The 18,631-nt window shown below is 38.7% G+C and overlaps 2 protein-coding genes across 7 annotated transcripts in view; one reads left to right on the top strand and one right to left on the bottom strand.

Annotated features, from left to right (window-relative positions):
* Nucleotides 1-3,331, bottom strand: LOC106355549 (enhanced ethylene response protein 5-like). The gene is made up of 13 exons (XM_048737159.1): nt 3,072-3,331; nt 2,266-2,402; nt 2,063-2,156; nt 1,888-1,977; nt 1,734-1,799; nt 1,558-1,647; nt 1,415-1,471; nt 1,264-1,325; nt 1,095-1,182; nt 934-1,010; nt 600-674; nt 413-518; nt 1-321 (listed from the first exon to the last, which is right to left on the bottom strand). Exons 1-13 carry the CDS (start codon nt 3,237-3,239, stop codon nt 190-192), a joined length of 1,242 nt encoding a protein of 413 aa, XP_048593116.1. The 5' UTR covers nt 3,240-3,331; the 3' UTR covers nt 1-189.
* Nucleotides 3,332-3,512: 181 nt separating this feature from the next.
* The window catches only part of LOC106355551 (K(+) efflux antiporter 4-like), a 34,424-nt gene continuing 19,305 nt past the window's right edge, over nt 3,513-18,631 (top strand). Inside the window, exons 1-16 of one of the 6 annotated variants that reach the window (XM_048737162.1) lie at nt 3,513-3,706; nt 3,812-3,840; nt 4,104-4,262; nt 4,463-4,539; nt 4,621-4,704; nt 4,827-4,895; nt 5,048-5,125; nt 5,286-5,374; nt 5,511-5,607; nt 5,687-5,740; nt 5,840-5,935; nt 6,107-6,279; nt 6,365-6,442; nt 6,576-6,620; nt 6,696-6,785; nt 7,241-12,903. In XM_048737162.1, the coding sequence (XP_048593119.1) occupies nt 4,172-4,262; nt 4,463-4,539; nt 4,621-4,704; nt 4,827-4,895; nt 5,048-5,125; nt 5,286-5,374; nt 5,511-5,607; nt 5,687-5,740; nt 5,840-5,935; nt 6,107-6,279; nt 6,365-6,413 (957 nt within the window). In that variant the 5' untranslated portion in view covers nt 3,513-3,706; nt 3,812-3,840; nt 4,104-4,171 and the 3' untranslated portion in view covers nt 6,414-6,442; nt 6,576-6,620; nt 6,696-6,785; nt 7,241-12,903. Of the gene's footprint in view, nt 3,707-3,802; nt 3,841-4,103; nt 4,263-4,462; nt 4,540-4,620; nt 4,705-4,826; nt 4,896-5,047; nt 5,126-5,285; nt 5,375-5,510; nt 5,608-5,686; nt 5,741-5,839; nt 5,936-6,106; nt 6,287-6,364; nt 6,443-6,575; nt 6,621-6,681; nt 6,786-7,240; nt 12,904-18,631 lie in introns of those variants that run through there. The other 5 variants (XM_048737163.1, XM_048737161.1, XM_048737160.1 and 2 more) reach the window with 5 other exon arrangements.

The raw sequence follows: 18,631 nt of genomic DNA, 5'->3' as shown, positions 1-18,631 counted from the left end.
TGTTGAGATGGAAAAATAAATTATTCAAGGCTGTAAAACAATCTGGATGTTCTGATTCCTTCTAGATCATTTTTTATTCCAAAAACAAATCTATCAGACTATCAAAAACAATTTCGAAGTAAATAATGAGATTAAGCTCGGGTTAAAACAGAGTTTCTTAATACAACAACAAGGACAACCCGCAAGTCACTATGAGCCTACAGGCTTCCCGTTCAGTTTAGGGAAAGGATCTTGCTTGCTTAGAACTACCACTTTGCTCTTGTGTGCCAAATAACCTTTCACAAGGTTTTTGTAAATCAAGATCGTCATTATACATTCCACCTGCAAACAACAGTATCAGAGCTATGAGTTTTATAACATTTCTATGCAAAGTAATCAAAAGCAACGAATGAGATGGAAACGTAGAAGAAACCTCATCGAGATCCATGTCTATCTCAAGCCATCTAAGTGCTTTAGCAATCACTTCAAGCTTCAGTTGGTGAGCTCTTGCCGGATCACTTAGCTTCTGGATGATATAACTGAAACATTAATTAAAAAAAAAAGAGTTATGAAACTGTGAAACTGAAGTAATCTGAGAGTGTTTTGTAACTACTACTTACATTTTTTTCATGAGTCTCTGGTAGACTTGGAGCTCCAGCTTTTCCAAGACAAGGTACACACCAGACCTCAAGAACCTGATTAGTATTAAAGTTGTTCAGCGATCTAATAATCAAAACTAAACAATTTTTTTATGCGATAGACTAACAAGGGCATCTCCACTCTCATTTAACCTTTAGCTCTATAACTAACCAGTCATTGCTGAGCTGTCAACACAGCTACAATACACTAGAAGCCACCTACGCTAATCACAATGCTCGTACACTACTAGTCTAAGACAAGGACCTAACATTAAGATGTAGATAAGTACAGTAAGATGTCAACGGAAAGACGTACCTATCTTCGTGTTCTTGAAGAGCATGCCGAAGAAGCCTGAGATCACCCTTTCTCAGAGCTTGCACAACATTCATGTACTGGACACATAGAAAAGTTGGATTAAGAGCGATAAGTTTGACATAGAACTGAGTATTTTTGAAAACAAAAAGAATGGTTGTTACCTCATGAAGATTATACTTTTGTAAGAGCTCATCTTTTGGTATGACTCCTAAAGAAAGTTTCACTGGTATTAAATACTTCAATATCATCCTGAATATAAGCCAATTATCCTCATTAAGCAATGAAACGCATGGGGTTAATCACTAATCAGAGAGTAAACCACAAACATACCTTATATTCCGTTCTCTTTCGGGGTTGCAATGTTGTAAGGCATATGATAGCTTTGTATCAGCCTGCAAGATTATTAAAACAAGAACATGTCCTTATCCATATTTCAACTAATACTACAAAATGAACCACAGAAAATCTATCAGTGACTCACAGCAGGAAAATTCTCGTTGAAGACTTCTAATCTTCCGGTATAATACATGTATGTAACCTGTATAGTTTGTGAAGAAAAGAAAAGCATAAGAAAAATGCATAACCGAATCAGGAGGCCAGAAACTATAACTGATTGCACAAGACCTTGTCTCTTCTTGGAAACTCCTCAAAGTCAAATATCCGAGCAGTCTCAATACTTCTTATTACACTTCGACAAAGATTGACAGTTCCAAGCTGAAATAGAGAAACAAGGGACACATTTTTAGTAAATGGAAAATCATATAACAAGTAATAAACAAACTATTTATCCTGAGTTTCACCTTGAAGTAGGTCTTGAACAATTGGCAAGTCACATACAATGCTCCAACTCGTTTTGGACCTTTACCCTATAGTTAAAAAAAAACTAAATAAGGATCCTCAAAAGAAGAAACTCAACACAAAAGTTAAAGATTAACAAAGACTAAGGAAGCTTACAGCAAGAACTCCAAAGACTTTCATGAGAAGAGATCCTGCTGCTTTCAGTTTCTCAGGGGATTTTCCATTAGAGGTCAACTCTTTATCAGCCTGCATTGCCATTGAAAACCTTCAGAAGATGTGAAACTAAACTAATCTATGAATTTGGATGAGTGATATAAAAGTGAAAGACTACCTTTTCAGCAAGAATACGAACTTCATAGCAAACTACATAGAGAGCTTCCAAAGCCCAAGCAGATTCCCAATTACGAAACTCCTGAACAAAAGCGCTGCACATATATAGAATCCCAATATCAGACATTGTCAACACACGAAAAGAGAGAGAAGCTTATCTATTCTTCTCATCAATGCAGCAGAGAGGGAACAAGAAAACTTTACTTGGCAAACTTTTCAAAAGCGAGGTATGCTTCGACTAGATTCCCAACGCGGTAACTTTGTAGAGAACGAAACAAGTGAGCTAGTATCTCCCCGTACTCAGAGAACTTATCAGATTGTCTTATCAAACTGCTAGCATCCTGCATCATTAAAAAAATAGTAGATTTCACTGGAATCAGTCTTTCAGAGTTCTCTACATTCTCAGATATCTTGCAAATTAAGGAAGATTCAATCCTATCCAGTAAACACATGAACCCAATTTTATCAGACGGTTTCATACCCTAATCCAAAACTTATACTCATTAAACTCAACACACATAAAACAAGTTCACCACAAACGGTTGTAAGCCTTAATCCAAAAACTTACACTCACTAAAACCAATACACATAGAGAGTGTTTTATACAACAACTTCACCACAGACAGTTTCAAGCCCTAATACAAAATTTATACTCATTAAACTCATACACATAGAGAGTGTTTCATACAACAAGTTTACCAAAGACAGTTTCAAGCTCTTGATTCAAATCGGAAAGCAACTTTACCTAACAGAAAGATTAAGCTTATACCCAAGGAACATACTCTTACTTAAATTCAAGATTCATACTCACTGAGAACTCAAATTAGAAGATCATATTCTAAGCATCGTGGATTGAAACTGAACCTAAAAGCCACAAACTTTACACACATAAGGATCATATCATGCCTCTTATCGCAAAAACATACTCCTACTGTTTCCAATTTGTTAATTTGACAATACGGGTCTCGATTAAACAGAGAAATTTAAGCAAATCAGAGAAATCTAAGAACCTGGAAGACGTTGAGTGCGTCGGCGAGTGAGAGAAGAGACGGGGAGTTGGAAGAGAAAGAGAGGAGGCGACAAAGCATAGAAGAGTCTTGGTAGGAAACGGCGTCGCAGAAGCGGTTTAGGTACTCAGTGATTCGCCGGTGAGCTTCACCCATGCTAACATACGCCATTCTCACCTTCGCCTTCTTCTCTGCGTCGTCTTTCTTATTTATTCCACAATAGAGAGAGAGAAGAAAAAGGAAAATTGACAAATTACAGAGACACGAAAACGGCGACGTATAATATGTAGACATGGTGAAAAAAGAACCGGTTCGGTTTAGATTGGTTTTATAAGAATGCAAGACCGGTTCGATTACAAAAAAAAATAAATCGACTCGTATTTTATAACATAACCGTGAGAAGAAACGCGTGTTGTCAAACGCTTGATCGAGAGGCCCGACTCAAATTAGAAATCTAACCGTTAGGAGAGACGGCATGCATGTTTTACGAAAAGGAAAACATTTTCTCCCAAATCAATTGATCTCTCCGTAACCTAGTTCCGTATTTTCTTTCTCTCTTCTTGACTTTCGAGAACTCTGTCAATCGACGCTTCCACAATTTGCTGAAACAGCAAATCCCTTCGAATTTTTTCAGATTAGTAAGTGTTTTGATCTCTCTGCAAATCGTGAATTTTTTTCTTAACGATTCGCATAAAATCTCTGATCGCAATTTTGTTTCTCTCGTTCGCCTGAAGCGGATCTAGCTGGTCAGGGCTTCTCGCTCGCCGTCGAGGTACGTCTCTGTAAATGTTAGGGTTTCTAAGTTTCGTATAAATCCTTCTTATGTCGCAATTGTTGCTTTAGCGTTTCTAAAATTGTTCAAATCCAGTGAAACTGAACCATGTATGGTCTCTCTCTCTCTGTCGTTTCGTGTAACTCCTGTACCAAACGCTGTCGTTTTTTCTGTTTTGATCGTATCTAGTTATCATCTTTGCGGCACTGCTTACTGTGGGTAGCTTCTTTTGTACATTTGATTTGTATCTTGTTCTTTTGCAGTTGTATAACAGAAACAGAGAATAAAAGGCTTCATTCAAGAAGAAGAGACCTTGAACAAGATTCAAGTGATGAAGCGTGATTATGATGAGACGAAAATGAAGGAGTTAGAGCAGATCAGCGTGACAACTTATAACATCACCTCAAACGCAATGATGATAAGTATATATTTCTAATCCCTTAGTGCATTTTAATACCATTACGTACGAGTTCTTGCTATAGACGTTCTTGTGGTTTTTCAAACCCAAAAAAGATCATAGACAGACACTAATCTAATAGTGTTCTGTCAGATTCTGATTAAGAGATTGACTGGCTATGTTAATGGTCGACAAGACTTGATATATATATATTCTTTTGTGTAGCACAGGTTGAAACAGTAGCTCAGTTTGGTGTAATCTTTCTCCTTTTTGCTTTAGGATTAGAATTTTCTGCAGCAAAGGTTTGCATGTTCTTTTCTGGTTTCTTTGTTCTTTTGAAACTTTTGAGATAGTCATTGACTTATTGTACTTTGTGGTCGCAGCTTCGTGTAGTTCGTGCAGTAGCTATTCCAGGAGGTCTTCTTCAAATATTTTTGTTCATGTGCTTGAGTGGGATAACAGCCTCGGTATGTTCTAGTTTGTAAATAGTAATAGCAATTGAGTAAGAATGAGTTATTAGGCTTATTGTGTATAAATCATGAAAAGGAATGCATTGGGTTGACTTGGCTGCTTCTTCATTGCATTGCAGTTATGCGGTGGTAAACTAGCAGAAGGAATATTCGTAGGTGCTTTTCTTTCGATGTCGTCAACAGCGGTGGTATATTCTAATATCACTTTTGTATTCTAAACTGTTATAATTTACTCCTGTATTAAATCCTTTCTTTTGTTGTACCAGTTATGTTTCCCTAAGTTTCTCTTTAGGGGTGATCCTCATATGTTCTTGTTACCTTGCCATGATTCTTGTATCAGGTGTTGAAATTTTTAATGGAAAAAAATAGCATAAGTGCTCTACATGGCCAGATAACCGTTGGAACACTTATCCTTCAGGTATCTCAGTCACTCTCCAAACAATAGCATAGTAATATGATTTTTACAGGCTACTGTTTCCGCTTACTCTTTTGTATGCTACTGGATTTCAGCTATTAATATGTTGTATCCTACAGTTGCTTTCATTAGATTTTTAATATATGGCTTCATGAATCTCTAGGATTGTGCTGTGGGTTTGCTTTTTGCTCTCCTTCCGGTTCTTGGTGGCACATCTGGTGTCCTTCAAGGAATGTTGTCCATGGCTAAATCGTATGTTTTCTATTTTACTGGAAGTTCTGTGAAAATGTCGACAATATCCTGCTTCCTTTTTCACTTGTTATACTGTTCAGTGAAACCAAGTTTTTGATACTTCATTTCTTTTGACCGTGCGGTAATTTCTTTCAAGGTTGGCTATTTTGATTGCGTTTTTGGCTGCTTTGATTGTACTGTCACGTACCTGGGTACCTTGGTTTCTAAAACTTATGACAAGCCTTTCTTCTCAGGTATACACATATTTTTACTTGCTTCCGTTTTTGGTCTTTAAAATGTTTATCAACTTAAGCGTTCGTCAATCTTTGACAGACTAACGAGCTCTACCAGTTGGCCGCTGTAGCATTTTGTTTGCTTGTTGCTTGGGTCAGTCTGATCCTTTGTTCTTCTTATCTATTGGCTTTTTGCACATCTGCTATCTCAAATTTTCAGTTCATAAACTCAGTATTGTTTTGGTTTCTTCAGTGTAGTGACAAGCTCGGTCTAAGTCTTGAGCTGGGTTCCTTTTCGGCAGGAGTGATGATCTCAACAACGGATCTCGCCCAGCATACTCTTGAACAAGTAAGAAGTCAATTTTGACTCTTTCGGACCTGTGGATCTTTCGCATTTTATTTGGACATTCTTATGCCACAAGTGTCTTTTGTGCTATATATCTGTTGGTGGCTTTATGAAATGCATTTCTCTTTTTTGCCACATAGAGCTCTTCTTATCATTCCTGTGCTTCCCTTTCAGGTAGAACCAATCCGCAATTTTTTTGCAGCGCTGTTCCTTGCTAGTATTGGAATGTTGATACATATGCACTTCTTGTGGAACCATGTTGATATTCTGGTAGCAGTTGTGTTACTGGTGATAGTGATAAAGACCGTGGTCGTTGCAATCGTTGTTAACGTCTTTGGATACTACTTTTAAGAAGTGAACCCTTCCTTTTTGCTTTCACATTGCTCCAAACCTTACTCGTAGTGAGAGCCCTTACAGTTTTCTTCTCTATAGGTTGGAATGTCGCTTGCGCAGATTGGGGAATTTGCTTTTGTTCTGCTAAGTCGAGCATCTAATCTTCACCTTATTGAGGTAAGCAATCAAATGAAACTCTGTAGTGCAACTACGGTTATATCTTCCCGACTGTGTAGTACCACATAATAGGTTGCTCATAATTTGCTTTTGATGGAGTGATAACAGTGAAGGGTTTTGTGTTTATTCGCAGAGCAAACTGTACCTCCTACTTCTGGGAACAACTGCTCTAAGCCTGGTATGGTTCACATCCACACCATTTCAGTTGTAGAACGAATATTTTGACATGTACATTAAAGTGAATATGTTGCAGGTAACGACACCATTTCTATTAAAGTTGATACCGGCCATTGTACATTTAGGAGTGCTCTTACGGTGGTTCTCTCCCGATAGCTCAACTGAGGTAAATCAAAAACATCTATGTCGTCCTGTTTCTCTCTGCACACCTTTGGCACAAACTCAGCTTTTTTATTGTCTTTTCTCTTCTCTGCATGTCCTTACACTTTCCCGTTTTATTTTGAAGCGCTTTTATCCCGGTTTTGTTTTGAGATTTTTGAAATCAGGATTCCGTTTTGAACTGTTTTTTATTTGACTACGATTTTCCTCTTTTAACAGGACTTTTAAAGCTTTTTGTTTTCTTGTGGTTTTATCAAACCCAAGAGATTAGGCAGACGTTCTTGCTATAGACGTTCTTGTGGTTTTTTCAAACCCAAAAAAGATCATAGACAAACACTAATCTAATAGTGTTCTGTCAGATTCTTGTTTGGGAACATTGTTTTGGTTTTGTTTTGTTTTTGTTTTTGTTTTTCAAACCAAAAAAGATCATAGACAGACACTAATCTTATAATGTTCTGTCAGATTCTTATTTGGGAACATTGTCCCTTGCTGCCTCCTTGGTTCGAAAAGGCGTGTGGCGAGAAGAAGCGAAGAGACTGGCGCTTAGCGCCTAGCACCACGGCGCCACAAAGCAAGCGCTTCATGTATCCTGCAACAAGAAGGTAAGTTCCTAGACCATCTATATGTATATCATGCTGCACAACTGAAAAAACCAAATCCATATAATAAAATTCAAAGGTTCTTAGAGCAAAACACAACTGAAAATATTAAATGCAAACACCAAATTAAAAAAAACCAAATTCAAAAGCAAATGAAACACCAGTAGACAAAGCTCTACTCCGATTCAGAATCCTCATACTCCAATTCCCTGTCATAGCCAACACCTACCTCGCCTTCAATGTCATCCTCTTCATCAACCAACTCCAACTGAGAAGGTGATGGACCATAGCATTTCTTCTGAGTTGAAGAGCTTGCTATTCCTTTTCCTTTGTCGTTTTTAGCTGAAGTATGAGTCTTTGCTCCTCTAGTAGTGTAGTTTGGCTCTTCAGCTCCTACTGCCTCACTCACCATGGTCCAAGGCAGCCTGTCTCTAAAAGAAACTTATGCCATCTCCTATAGCAAGATTGTTAAATGGACCGAGAATATGGGTTGGTGGTGCATGTATAAAGAAGGGCTTTAGGGGATGGCAAATAAGAGCATGCGGCTCAGTCTTAAGACAAAAGACTATAACTGAAAACAGATTCCTTACCCACGGCTTACAACGATTATTACCCACGGCTTACACATGTTTTGACAAAGACAAAGATTTATTACCCACGGCTTACAAGTCTTAAAGACCAAAGACTTTTATGTTTTCAGTTATTTGAATGGTACAGTTTGAGAAAGTCCTAAGACAAGGATTATAACTGAAAACAATGTCCCTTGCTGCCTCTAAAAAAAACTTATGCCATCCCCTAATGGATCGAGAATATGGGTTGGTGGTGCATGTATAGAGAAGGGCGTTAGGGGATGGTAAATAAGAGCATGCGGCTCAGTCTTAAGACAAAAGACTATAACTGAAAACAGATTCTTTACCCACGGCTTACAAAGATTTATTACCCTTGGCTTACACATGTCTTAGACAAAGACAAAGATTTATTACCCACGGCTTACAAGTCTTAAAGACCAAAGACTTTTCTGTTTTCAGTTATTTGAACGGTACAGTTTGAGAAAGTCACAAGACAAGGACTATAACTGAAAACAATGTCCCTTGCTGCCTCTAAAAGAAACTTATGTCATCCCCTAATGGATCGAGAATATGGGTTGGTGGTGCATATATAGGGAAGGGCGTTAGGGGATGGCAAATAAGAGCATGCGGCTCAATCTTAAGACAAAAGACTATAACTGAAAACAGATTCTTTACCCACGGCTTACAAAGATTTATTACCCTCGGCTTACACATGTCTTAGACAAAGACAAATATTTATTACCCACGGCTTACAAGTCTTAAAGACCAAAGACTTTTCTGTTTTCAGTTATTTGAACGGTACAGTTTGAGAAAGTCCTAAGACAAGGACTATAACTGAAAACATTGTCCCTTGCTGCCTCTAAAAGAAACTTATGCCATCTCCTAATGGACCGAGAATATGGGTTGGTGGTGCATGTATAAAGAAGGGCTTTAAGGGATGGCAAATAAGAGTATGCGGCTCAGTCTTTAGACAAAAGACTATAACTGAAAACAGATTCCTTACCCACGGCTTACAAAGATTATTACCCACGGCTTACACATGTCTTGACAAAGACAAAGATTTATTACCCACGGCTTACAAGTCTTAAAGACCAAAGACTTTTCTGTTTTCAGTTATTTGAATGGTACAGTTTGAGAAAGTCCTAAGACAAGGACTATAACTGAAAACATTGTCCCTTGCTGCCTTTAAAAGAAACTTATGCCATCCCCTTATGGACCGAGAATATGGGTTGGTGGTGCATGTATAAAGAAGGGCGTTAGGGGATGGCAAATAAGAGCATGCGGCTCAGTCTTAAGACAAAAGACTATAACTGAAAACAGATTCCTTACCCACGGCTTACACATGTCTTGACAAAGACAAAGATTTATTACCCATGGCTTAAAAGTCTTAAAGAGCAAAGACTTCTGTTTTCAGTTATTTGAATGGTACAGTTTCAGAAAGTCCTAAGACAAGGACTATAGCTGAAAACATTGTCCCTTGCTGCCTCTAAAAGAAACTTATGTCATCCCCTAATGGACCGAGAATATGGGTTGGTGGTGCATGTATAAAGAAAGGCGTTAGGGGATGGCAAAGAAGAGCATGCGGCTCAGTCTTAAGACAAAAAACTATAACTGAAAACAGATTCTTTACCCACGGCTTACAAATATTTATTACCCACGGCTTACACAAGTCTTGACAAAGACAAAGATTTATTACCCACGGCTTACAAGTCTTAAAGACCAAAGACTTTTCTGTTTTCAGTTATTTGAATGGTACAGTTTGAGAAAGTCCTAAGACAGGGACTATAACTAAAAACATTGTCCCTTGCTGCCTTTAAAATAAACTTATGCCATCCCCTTATGGACCGAGAATATGGGTTGGTGGTGCATGTATAAAGAAGGGCGTTAGGGGATGGCAAATAAGAGCATGCGGCTCAGTCTTAAGACAAAAGACTATAACTGAAAACAGATTCGTTACCCACGGCTTACAAAGATTTATTACCCACGGCTTACACATGTCTTGACAAAGACAAAGATTTATTACCCACGGCTTAAAAGTCTTAAAGAGCAAAGACTTTTCTGTTTTCAGTTATTTGAATGGTACAGTTTCAGAAAGTCCTAAGACAAGGACTATAGCTGAAAACATTGTCCCTTGCTGTCTGTAAAAGAAACTTATGTCATCCCCTAATGGACCGAGAATATGGGTTGGTGGTGCATGTATAAAGAAGGGCGTTAGGGGATGGCAAAGAAGAGCATGCGGCTCAGTCTTAAGACAAAAGACTATAACTCAAAAACAGATTCTTTACCCACGGCTTACAAATATTTATTACCCACGGCTTACACAAGTCTTGACAAAGACAAAGATTTATTACCCACGGCTTACAAGTCTTAAAGTCCAAAGACTTTTCTGTTTTCAGTTATTTGAATGGTACAGATTGAGAAAGTCCTAAGACAAGGACTATAACTGAAAACATTGTCCCTTGCTGCCTCTAAAAGAAACTTATGCCATCTCCTAATGGACCGAGAATATGGGTTGGTGGTGCATGTATAAAGAAGGGCTTTAAGGGATGGCAAATAAGAGTATGCGGCTCAGTCTTTAGACAAAAGACTATAACTGAAAACAGATTCCTTACCCACGGCTTACAAAGATTATTACCCACGGCTTACACATGTCTTGACAAAGACAAATATTTATTACCCACGGCTTACAAGTCTTAAAGACCAAAGACTTTTATGTTTTCAGTTATTTGAATGGTACAGTTTGAGAAAGTCCTAAGACAAGGATTATAACTGAAAACAATGTCCCTTGCTGCCTCTAAAAAAAACTTATGCCATCCCCTAATGGATCGAGAATATGGGTTGGTGGTGCATGTATAGAGAAGGGCGTTAGGGGATGGCAAATAAGAGCATGCGGCTCAGTCTTAAGACAAAAGACTATAACTGAAAACAGATTCTTTACCCACGGCTTACAAAGATTTATTACCCTCGGCTTACACATGTCTTAGACAAAGACAAAGATTTATTACCCACGGCTTACAAGTCTTAAAGACCAAAGACTTTTCTGTTTTCAGTTATTTGAACGGTATAGTTTGAGAAAGTCACAAGACAAGGACTATAACTGAAAACAATGTCCCTTGCTGCCTCTAAAAGAAACTTATGTCATCCCCTAATGGATCGAGAATATGGGTTGGTGGTGCATATATAGAGAAGGGCGTTAGGGGATGGCAAATAAGAGCATGCGGCTCAGTCTTAAGACAAAAGACTATAACTGAAAACAGATTCTTTACCCACGGCTTACAAAGATTTATTACCCTCGGCTTACACATGTCTTAGACAAAGACAAATATTTATTACCCACGGCTTACAAGTCTTAAAGACCAAAGACTTTTCTGTTTTCAGTTATTTGAACGGTACAGTTTGAGAAAGTCCTAAGACAAGGACTATAACTGAAAACATTGTCCCTTGCTGCCTCTAAAAGAAACTTATGCCATCTCCTAATGGACCGAGAATATGGGTTGGTGGTGCATGTATAAAGAAGGGCTTTAAGGGATGGCAAATAAGAGTATGCGGCTCAGTCTTTAGACAAAAGACTGTAACTGAAAACAGATTCTTTACCCACGGCTTACAAAGATTATTACCCACGGCTTACACATGTCTTGACAAAGACAAAGATTTATTACCCACGGCTTACAAGTCTTAAAGACCAAAGACTTTTCTGTTTTCAGTTATTTGAATGGTACAGTTTGAGAAAGTCCTAAGACAAGGACTATAACTGAAAACATTGTCCCTTGCTGCCTTTAAAAGAAACTTATGCCATCCCCTTATGGACCGAGAATATGGGTTGGTGGTGCATGTATAAAGAAGGGCGTTAGGGGATGGCAAATAAGAGCATGCGGCTCAGTCTTAAGACAAAAGACTATAACTGAAAACAGATTCCTTACCCACGGCTTACACATGTCTTGACAAAGACAAAGATTTATTACCCACGGCTTAAAAGTCTTAAAGAGCAAAGACTTCTGTTTTCAGTTATTTGAATGGTACAGTTTCAGAAAGTCCTAAGACAAGGACTATAACTGAAAACATTGTCCCTTGCTGTCTCTAAAAGAAACTTATGCCATCCCCTAATGGACCGAGAATATGGGTTGGTGGTGCATGTATAAAGAAGGGCGTTAGGGGATGGAAAATAAGAGCATACGGCTCAGTCTTAAGACAAAAGACTATAACTGAAAACAGATTCCTTACCCACGGCTTACAAAGATTTATTACCCACGGCTTACACATGTCTTGACAAAGACAAAGATTTATTACCCACGGCTTACGAGTCTTAAAGACCAAAGCCTTTCCTGTTTTCAGTTATTTGAATGGTACAGTTTGAGAAAGTCCTAAGACAAGGACTATAACTGAAAACATTGTCCCTTGCTGCCTCTAAAAGAAACTTATGACATCCCCTAATGGACCGAGAATATGGGTTGGTGGTGCATGTATAAAGAAGGGCGTTAGGGGATGGCAAATAAGAGCATGCGGCTCAGTCTTAAGACAAAAGACTATAACTGAAAACAGATTCCTTACCCACGGCTTACACATGTCTTGACAAAGACAAAGATTTATTACCCATGGCTTAAAAGTCTTAAAGAGCAAAGACTTCTGTTTTCAGTTATTTGAATGGTACAGTTTCAGAAAGTCCTAAGACAAGGACTATAGCTGAAAACATTGTCCCTTGCTGCCTCTAAAAGAAACTTATGTCATCCCCTAATGGACCGAGAATATGGGTTGGTGGTGCATGTATAAAGAAAGGCGTTAGGGGATGGCAAAGAAGAGCATGCGGCTCAGTCTTAAGACAAAAAACTATAACTGAAAACAGATTCTTTACCCACGGCTTACAAATATTTATTACCCACGGCTTACACAAGTCTTGACAAAGACAAAGATTTATTACCCACGGCTTACAAGTCTTAAAGACCAAAGACTTTTCTGTTTTCAGTTATTTGAATGGTACAGTTTGAGAAAGTCGTAAGACAAGGACTATAACTAAAAACATTGTCCCTTGCTGCCTTTAAAATAAACTTATGCCATCCCCTTATGGACCGAGAATATGGGTTGGTGGTGCATGTATAAAGAAGGGCGTTAGGGGATGGCAAATAAGAGCATGCGGCTCAGTCTTAAGACAAAAGACTATAACTGAAAACAGATTCCTTACCCACGGCTTACAAAGATTTATTACCCACGGCTTACACATGTCTTGACAAAGACAAAGATTTATTACCCACGGCTTAAAAGTCTTAAAGAGCAAAGACTTTTCTGTTTTCAGTTATTTGAATGGTACAGTTTGAGAAAGTCCTAAGACAAGGACTATAGCTGAAAACATTGTCCCTTGCTGCCTCTAAAAGAAACTTATGTCATCCCCTAATGGACCGAGAATATGGGTTGGTGGTGCATGTATAAAGAAGGGCGTTAGGGGATGGCAAATAAGAGCATGCGGCTCAGTCTTAAGACAAAAGACTATAACTGAAAACAGATTCTTTACCCACGGCTTACAAAGATTTATTACCCACGGCTTACACATGTCTTGACAAAGACAAAGATTTATTACCCACGGCTTACAAGTCTTAAAGACCAAAGACTTTTCTGTTTTCAGTTATTTGAATGGTACAGTTTGAGAAAGTCCTAAGACAAGGACTATAACTGAAAACATTGTCCCTTGCTGCCTCTAAAAGAAACTTATGCCATCTCCTAATGGACCGAGAATATGGGTTGGTGGTGCATGTATAAAGAAGGGCTTTAGGGGATGGCAAATAAGAGCATGCGGCTCAGTCTTTAGACAAAAGACTATAACTGAAAACAGATTCCTTACCCACGGCTTACAAAGATTATTACCCACGGCTTACACATGTCTTGACAAAGACAAAGATTTATTACCCACGGCTTACAAGTCTTAAAGACCAAAGACTTTTCTGTTTTCAGTTATTTGAATGGTACAGTTTGAGAAAGTCCTAAGACAAGGACTATAACTGAAAACAATGTCCCTTGCTGCCTCTAAAAAAAACTTATGCCATCCCCTAATGGATCGAGAATATGGGTTGGTGGTGCATGTATAGAGAAGGGCGTTAGGGGATGGCAAATAAGAGCATGCGGCTCAGTCTTAAGACAAAAGACTATAACTGAAAACAGATTCTTTACCCACGGCTTACAAAGATTTATTACCCTCGGCTTACACATGTCTTAGACAAAGACAAAGATTTATTACCCACGGCTTACAAGTCTTAAAGACCAAAGACTTTTCTGTTTTCAGTTATTTGAACGGTACAGTTTGAGAAAGTCCAAGACAAGGACTATAACTGAAAACAATGTCCCTTGCTGCCTCTAAAAGAAACTTATGTCATCCCCTAATGGATCGAGAATATGGGTTGGTGGTGCATATATAGAGAAGGGCGTTAGGGGATGGCAAATAAGAGCATGCGGCTCAGTCTTAAGACAAAAGACTATAACTGAAAACAGATTCTTTACCCACGGCTTACAAAGATTTATTACCCTCGGCTTACACATGTCTTAGACAAAGACAAATATTTATTACCCACGGCTTACAAGTCTTAAAGACCAAAGACTTTTCTGTTTTCAGTTATTTGAACGGTACAGTTTGAGAAAGTCCTAAGACAAGGACTATAACTGAAAACATTGTCCCTTGCTGCCTCTAAAAGAAACTTATGCCATCTCCTAATGGACCGAGAATATGGGTTGGTGGTGCATGTATAAAGAAGGGCTTTAAGGGATGGCAAATAAGAGCATGCGGCTCAGTCTTTAGACAAAAGACTATAACTGAAAACAGATTCCTTACCCACGGCTTACAAAGATTATTACCCACGGCTTACACATGTCTTGACAAAGACAAAGATTTATTACCCACGGCTTACAAGTCTTAAAGACCAAAGACTTTTCTGTTTTCAGTTATTTGAATGGTACAGTTTGAGAAAGTCCTAAGACAAGGACTATAACTGAAAACATTGTCCCTTGCTGCCTTTAAAAGAAACTTATGCCATCCCCTTATGGACCGAGAATATGGGTTGGTGGTGCATGTATAAAGAAGGGCGTTAGGGGATGGCAAATAAGAGCATGCGGCTCAGTCTTAAGACAAAAGACTATAACTGAAAACAGATTCCTTACCCACGGCTTACACATGTCTTGACAAAGACAAAGATTTATTACCCACGGCTTAAAAGTCTTAAAGAGCAAAGACTTCTGTTTTCAGTTATTTGAATGGTACAGTTTGAGAAAGTCCTAAGACAAGGACTATAACTGAAAACATTGTCCCTTGCTGCCTCTAAAAGAAACTTATGTCATCCCCTAATGGACCGAGAATATGGGTTGGTGGTGCATGTATAAAGAAGGGCGTTAGGGGATGGCAAATAAGAGCATGCGGCTCAGTCTTAAGACAAAAAACTATAACTGAAAACAGATTCTTTACCCACGGCTTACAAATATTTATTACCCACGGCTTACACAAGTCTTGACAAAGACAAAGATTTATTACCCACGGCTTACAAGTCTTAAAGACCAAAGACTTTTCTGTTTTCAGTTATTTGAATGGTACAGTTTGAGAAAGTCCTAAGACAGGGACTATAACTAAAAACATTGTCCCTTGCTGCCTCTAAAAGAAACTTATGCCATCCCCTTATGGACCGAGAATATGGGTTGGTGGTGCATGTATAAAGAAGGGCGTTAGGGGATGGCAAATAAGAGCATGCGGCTCAGTCTTAAGACAAAAGACTATAACTGAAAACAGATTCCTTACCCACGGCTTACAAAGATTTATTACCCACGGCTTACACATGTCTTGACAAAGACAAAGATTTATTACCCACGGCTTAAAAGTCTTAAAGAGCAAAGACTTTTCTGTTTTCAGTTATTTGAATGGTACAGTTTGAGAAAGTCCTAAGACAAGGACTATAGCTGAAAACATTGTCCCTTGCTGCCTCTAAAAGAAACTTATGTCATCCCCTAATGGACCGAGAATATGGGTTGGTGGTGCATGTATAAAGAAGGGCGTTAGGGGATGGCAAAGAAGAGCATGCGGCTCAGTCTTAAGACAAAAGACTATAACTGAAAACAGATTCTTTACCCACGGCTTACAAATATTTATTACCCACGGCTTACACAAGTCTTGACAAAGACAAAGATTTATTACCCACGGCTTACAAGTCTTAAAGACCAAAGACTTTTCTGTTTTCAGTTATTTGAATGGTACAGATTGAGAAAGTCCTAAGACAAGGACTATAACTGAAAACATTGTCCCTTGCTGCCTCTAAAAGAAACTTATGCCATCTCCTAATGGACCGAGAATATGGGTTGGTGGTGCATGTATAAAGAAGGGCTTTAAGGGATGGCAAATAAGAGTATGCGGCTCAGTCTTTAGACAAAAGACTATAACTGAAAACAGATTCCTTACCCACGGCTTACAAAGATTATTACCCACGGCTTACACATGTCTTGACAAAGACAAAGATTTATTACCCACGGCTTACAAGTCTTAAAGACCAAAGACTTTTCTGTTTTCAGTTATTTGAATGGTACAGTTTGAGAAAGTCCTAAGACAAGGACTATAACTGAAAACATTGTCCCTTGCTGCCTCTAAAAGAAACTTATGCCATCCCCTAATGGACCGAGAATATGGGTTGGTGGTGCATGTATAAAGAAGGGCGTTAGGGGATGGCAAATAAGAGCATGCGGCTCAGTCTTAAGACAAAAGACTATAACTGAAAACAGATTCCTTACCCACGGCTTACACATGTCTTGACAAAGACAAAGATTTATTACCCACGGCTTACAAGTCTTAAAGACCAAAGACTTTTCTGTTTTCAGTTATTTGAATGGTACAGTTTGAGAAAGTCCTAAGACAAGGACTATAACTGAAAACATTGTCCCTTGCTGCCTCTAAAAGAAACTTATGTCATCCCCTAATGGACCGAGAATATGGGTTGGTGGTGCATGTATAAAGAAGGGCGTTAGGGGATGGCAAATAAGAGCATGCGGCTCAGTCTTAAGACAAAAGACTATAACTGAAAACAGATTCTTTACCCACGGCTTACAAAGATTTATTACCCACGGCTTACACATGTCTTGACAAAGACAAAGATTTATTACCCACGGCTTACAAGTCTTAAAGACCAAAGACTTTTCTGTTTTCAGTTATTTGAATGGTACAGTTTGAGAAAGTCCTAAGACAAGGACTATAACTGAAAACATTGTCCCTTGCTGCCTCTAAAAGAAACTTATGCCATCTCCTAATGGACCGAGAATATGGGTTGGTGGTGCATGTATAAAGAAGGGCGTTAAGGGATGGCAAATAAGAGCATGCGGCTCAGTCTTTAGACAAAAGACTATAACTGAAAACAGATTCCTTACCCACGGCTTACAAAGATTATTACCCACGGCTTACACATGTCTTGACAAAGACAAAGATTTATTACCCACGGCTTACAAGTCTTAAAGACCAAAGACTTTTCTGTTTTCAGTTATTTGAATGGTACAGTTTGAGAAAGTCCTAAGACAAGGACTATAACTGAAAACATTGTCCCTTGCTGCCTTTAAAAGAAACTTATGCCATCCCCTTATGGACCGAGAATATGGGTTGGTGGTGCATGTATAAAGAAGGGCGTTAGGGGATGGCAAATAAGAGCATGCGGCTCAGTCTTAAGACAAAAGACTATAACTGAAAACAGATTCCTTACCCACGGCTTACACATGTCTTGACAAAGACAAAGATTTATTACCCACGGCTTACAAGTCTTAAAGACCAAAGACTTTTCTGTTTTCAGTTATTTGAATGGTACAGTTTGAGAAAGTCCTAAGACAAGGACTATAACTGAAAACATTGTCCCTTGCTGCCTCTAAAAGAAACTTATGTCATCCCCTAATGGACCGAGAATATGGGTTGGTGGTGCATGTATAAAGAAGGGCGTTAGGGGATGGCAAATAAGAGCATGCGGCTCAGTCTTAAGACAAAAGACTATAACTGAAAACAGATTCTTTACCCACGGCTTACAAAGATTTATTACCCACGGCTTACACATGTCTTGACAAAGACAAAGATTTATTACCCACGGCTTACAAGTCTTAAAGACCAAAGACTTTTCTGTTTTCAGTTATTTGAATGGTACAGTTTGAGAAAGTCCTAAGACAAGGACTATAACTGAAAACATTGTCCCTTGCTGCCTCTAAAAGAAACTTATGCCATCCCCTAATGGACCGAGAATATGGGTTGGTGGTGCATGTATAAAGAAGGGCGTTAGGGGATGGCAAATAAGAGCATGCGGCTCAGTCTTAAGACAAAAGACTATAACTGAAAACAGATTCCTTACCCACAGCTTACACATGTCTTGACAAAGACAAAGATTTATTACCCACGGCTTAAAAGTCTTAAAGAACAAAGACTTTTCTGTTTTCAGTAATTTGAATGGTACAGTTTCAGAAAGTCCTAAGACAAGGACTATAGCTGAAAACATTGTCCCTTGCTGCCTCTAAAAGAAACTTATGTCATCCCCTAATGGACCGAGAATATGGGTTGGTGGTGCATGTATAAAGAAGGGCGTTAGGGGATGGCAAAGAAGAGCATGCGGCTCAGTCTTAAGACAAAAGACTATAACTGAAAACAGATTCTTTACCCACGGCTTACAAATATTTATTACCCACGGCTTACACATGTCTTGACAAAG

The sequence above is a fragment of the Brassica napus genome, chromosome A7 (assembly GCF_020379485.1).
Source record: "Brassica napus cultivar Da-Ae chromosome A7, Da-Ae, whole genome shotgun sequence".
NCBI classification, from domain to species: domain Eukaryota; kingdom Viridiplantae; phylum Streptophyta; class Magnoliopsida; order Brassicales; family Brassicaceae; genus Brassica; species Brassica napus.
Note: the sequence above shows the minus strand (reverse complement) of the source record. Positions and strands in the feature narration are given on the sequence as shown.

What these genes read in the sequence shown, in the direction of transcription:
- LOC106355549 (XM_048737159.1), bottom strand. Translation starts at nt 3,239, where the DNA reads ATGGCGTATGTTAGCATGGGTGAAGCTCACCGGCGAATCACTGAGTAC. An exon ending in AAGTCTTTGGAGTTCTTGCT is followed by an intron (nt 1,800 to 1,887) that starts GTAAGCTTCCTT and finishes TTTTAACTATAG; the next exon opens with GGTAAAGGTCCAAAACGAGT. An exon ending in TAGACATGGATCTCGATGAG is followed by an intron (nt 322 to 412) that starts GTTTCTTCTACG and finishes TGTTGTTTGCAG; the next exon opens with GTGGAATGTATAATGACGAT.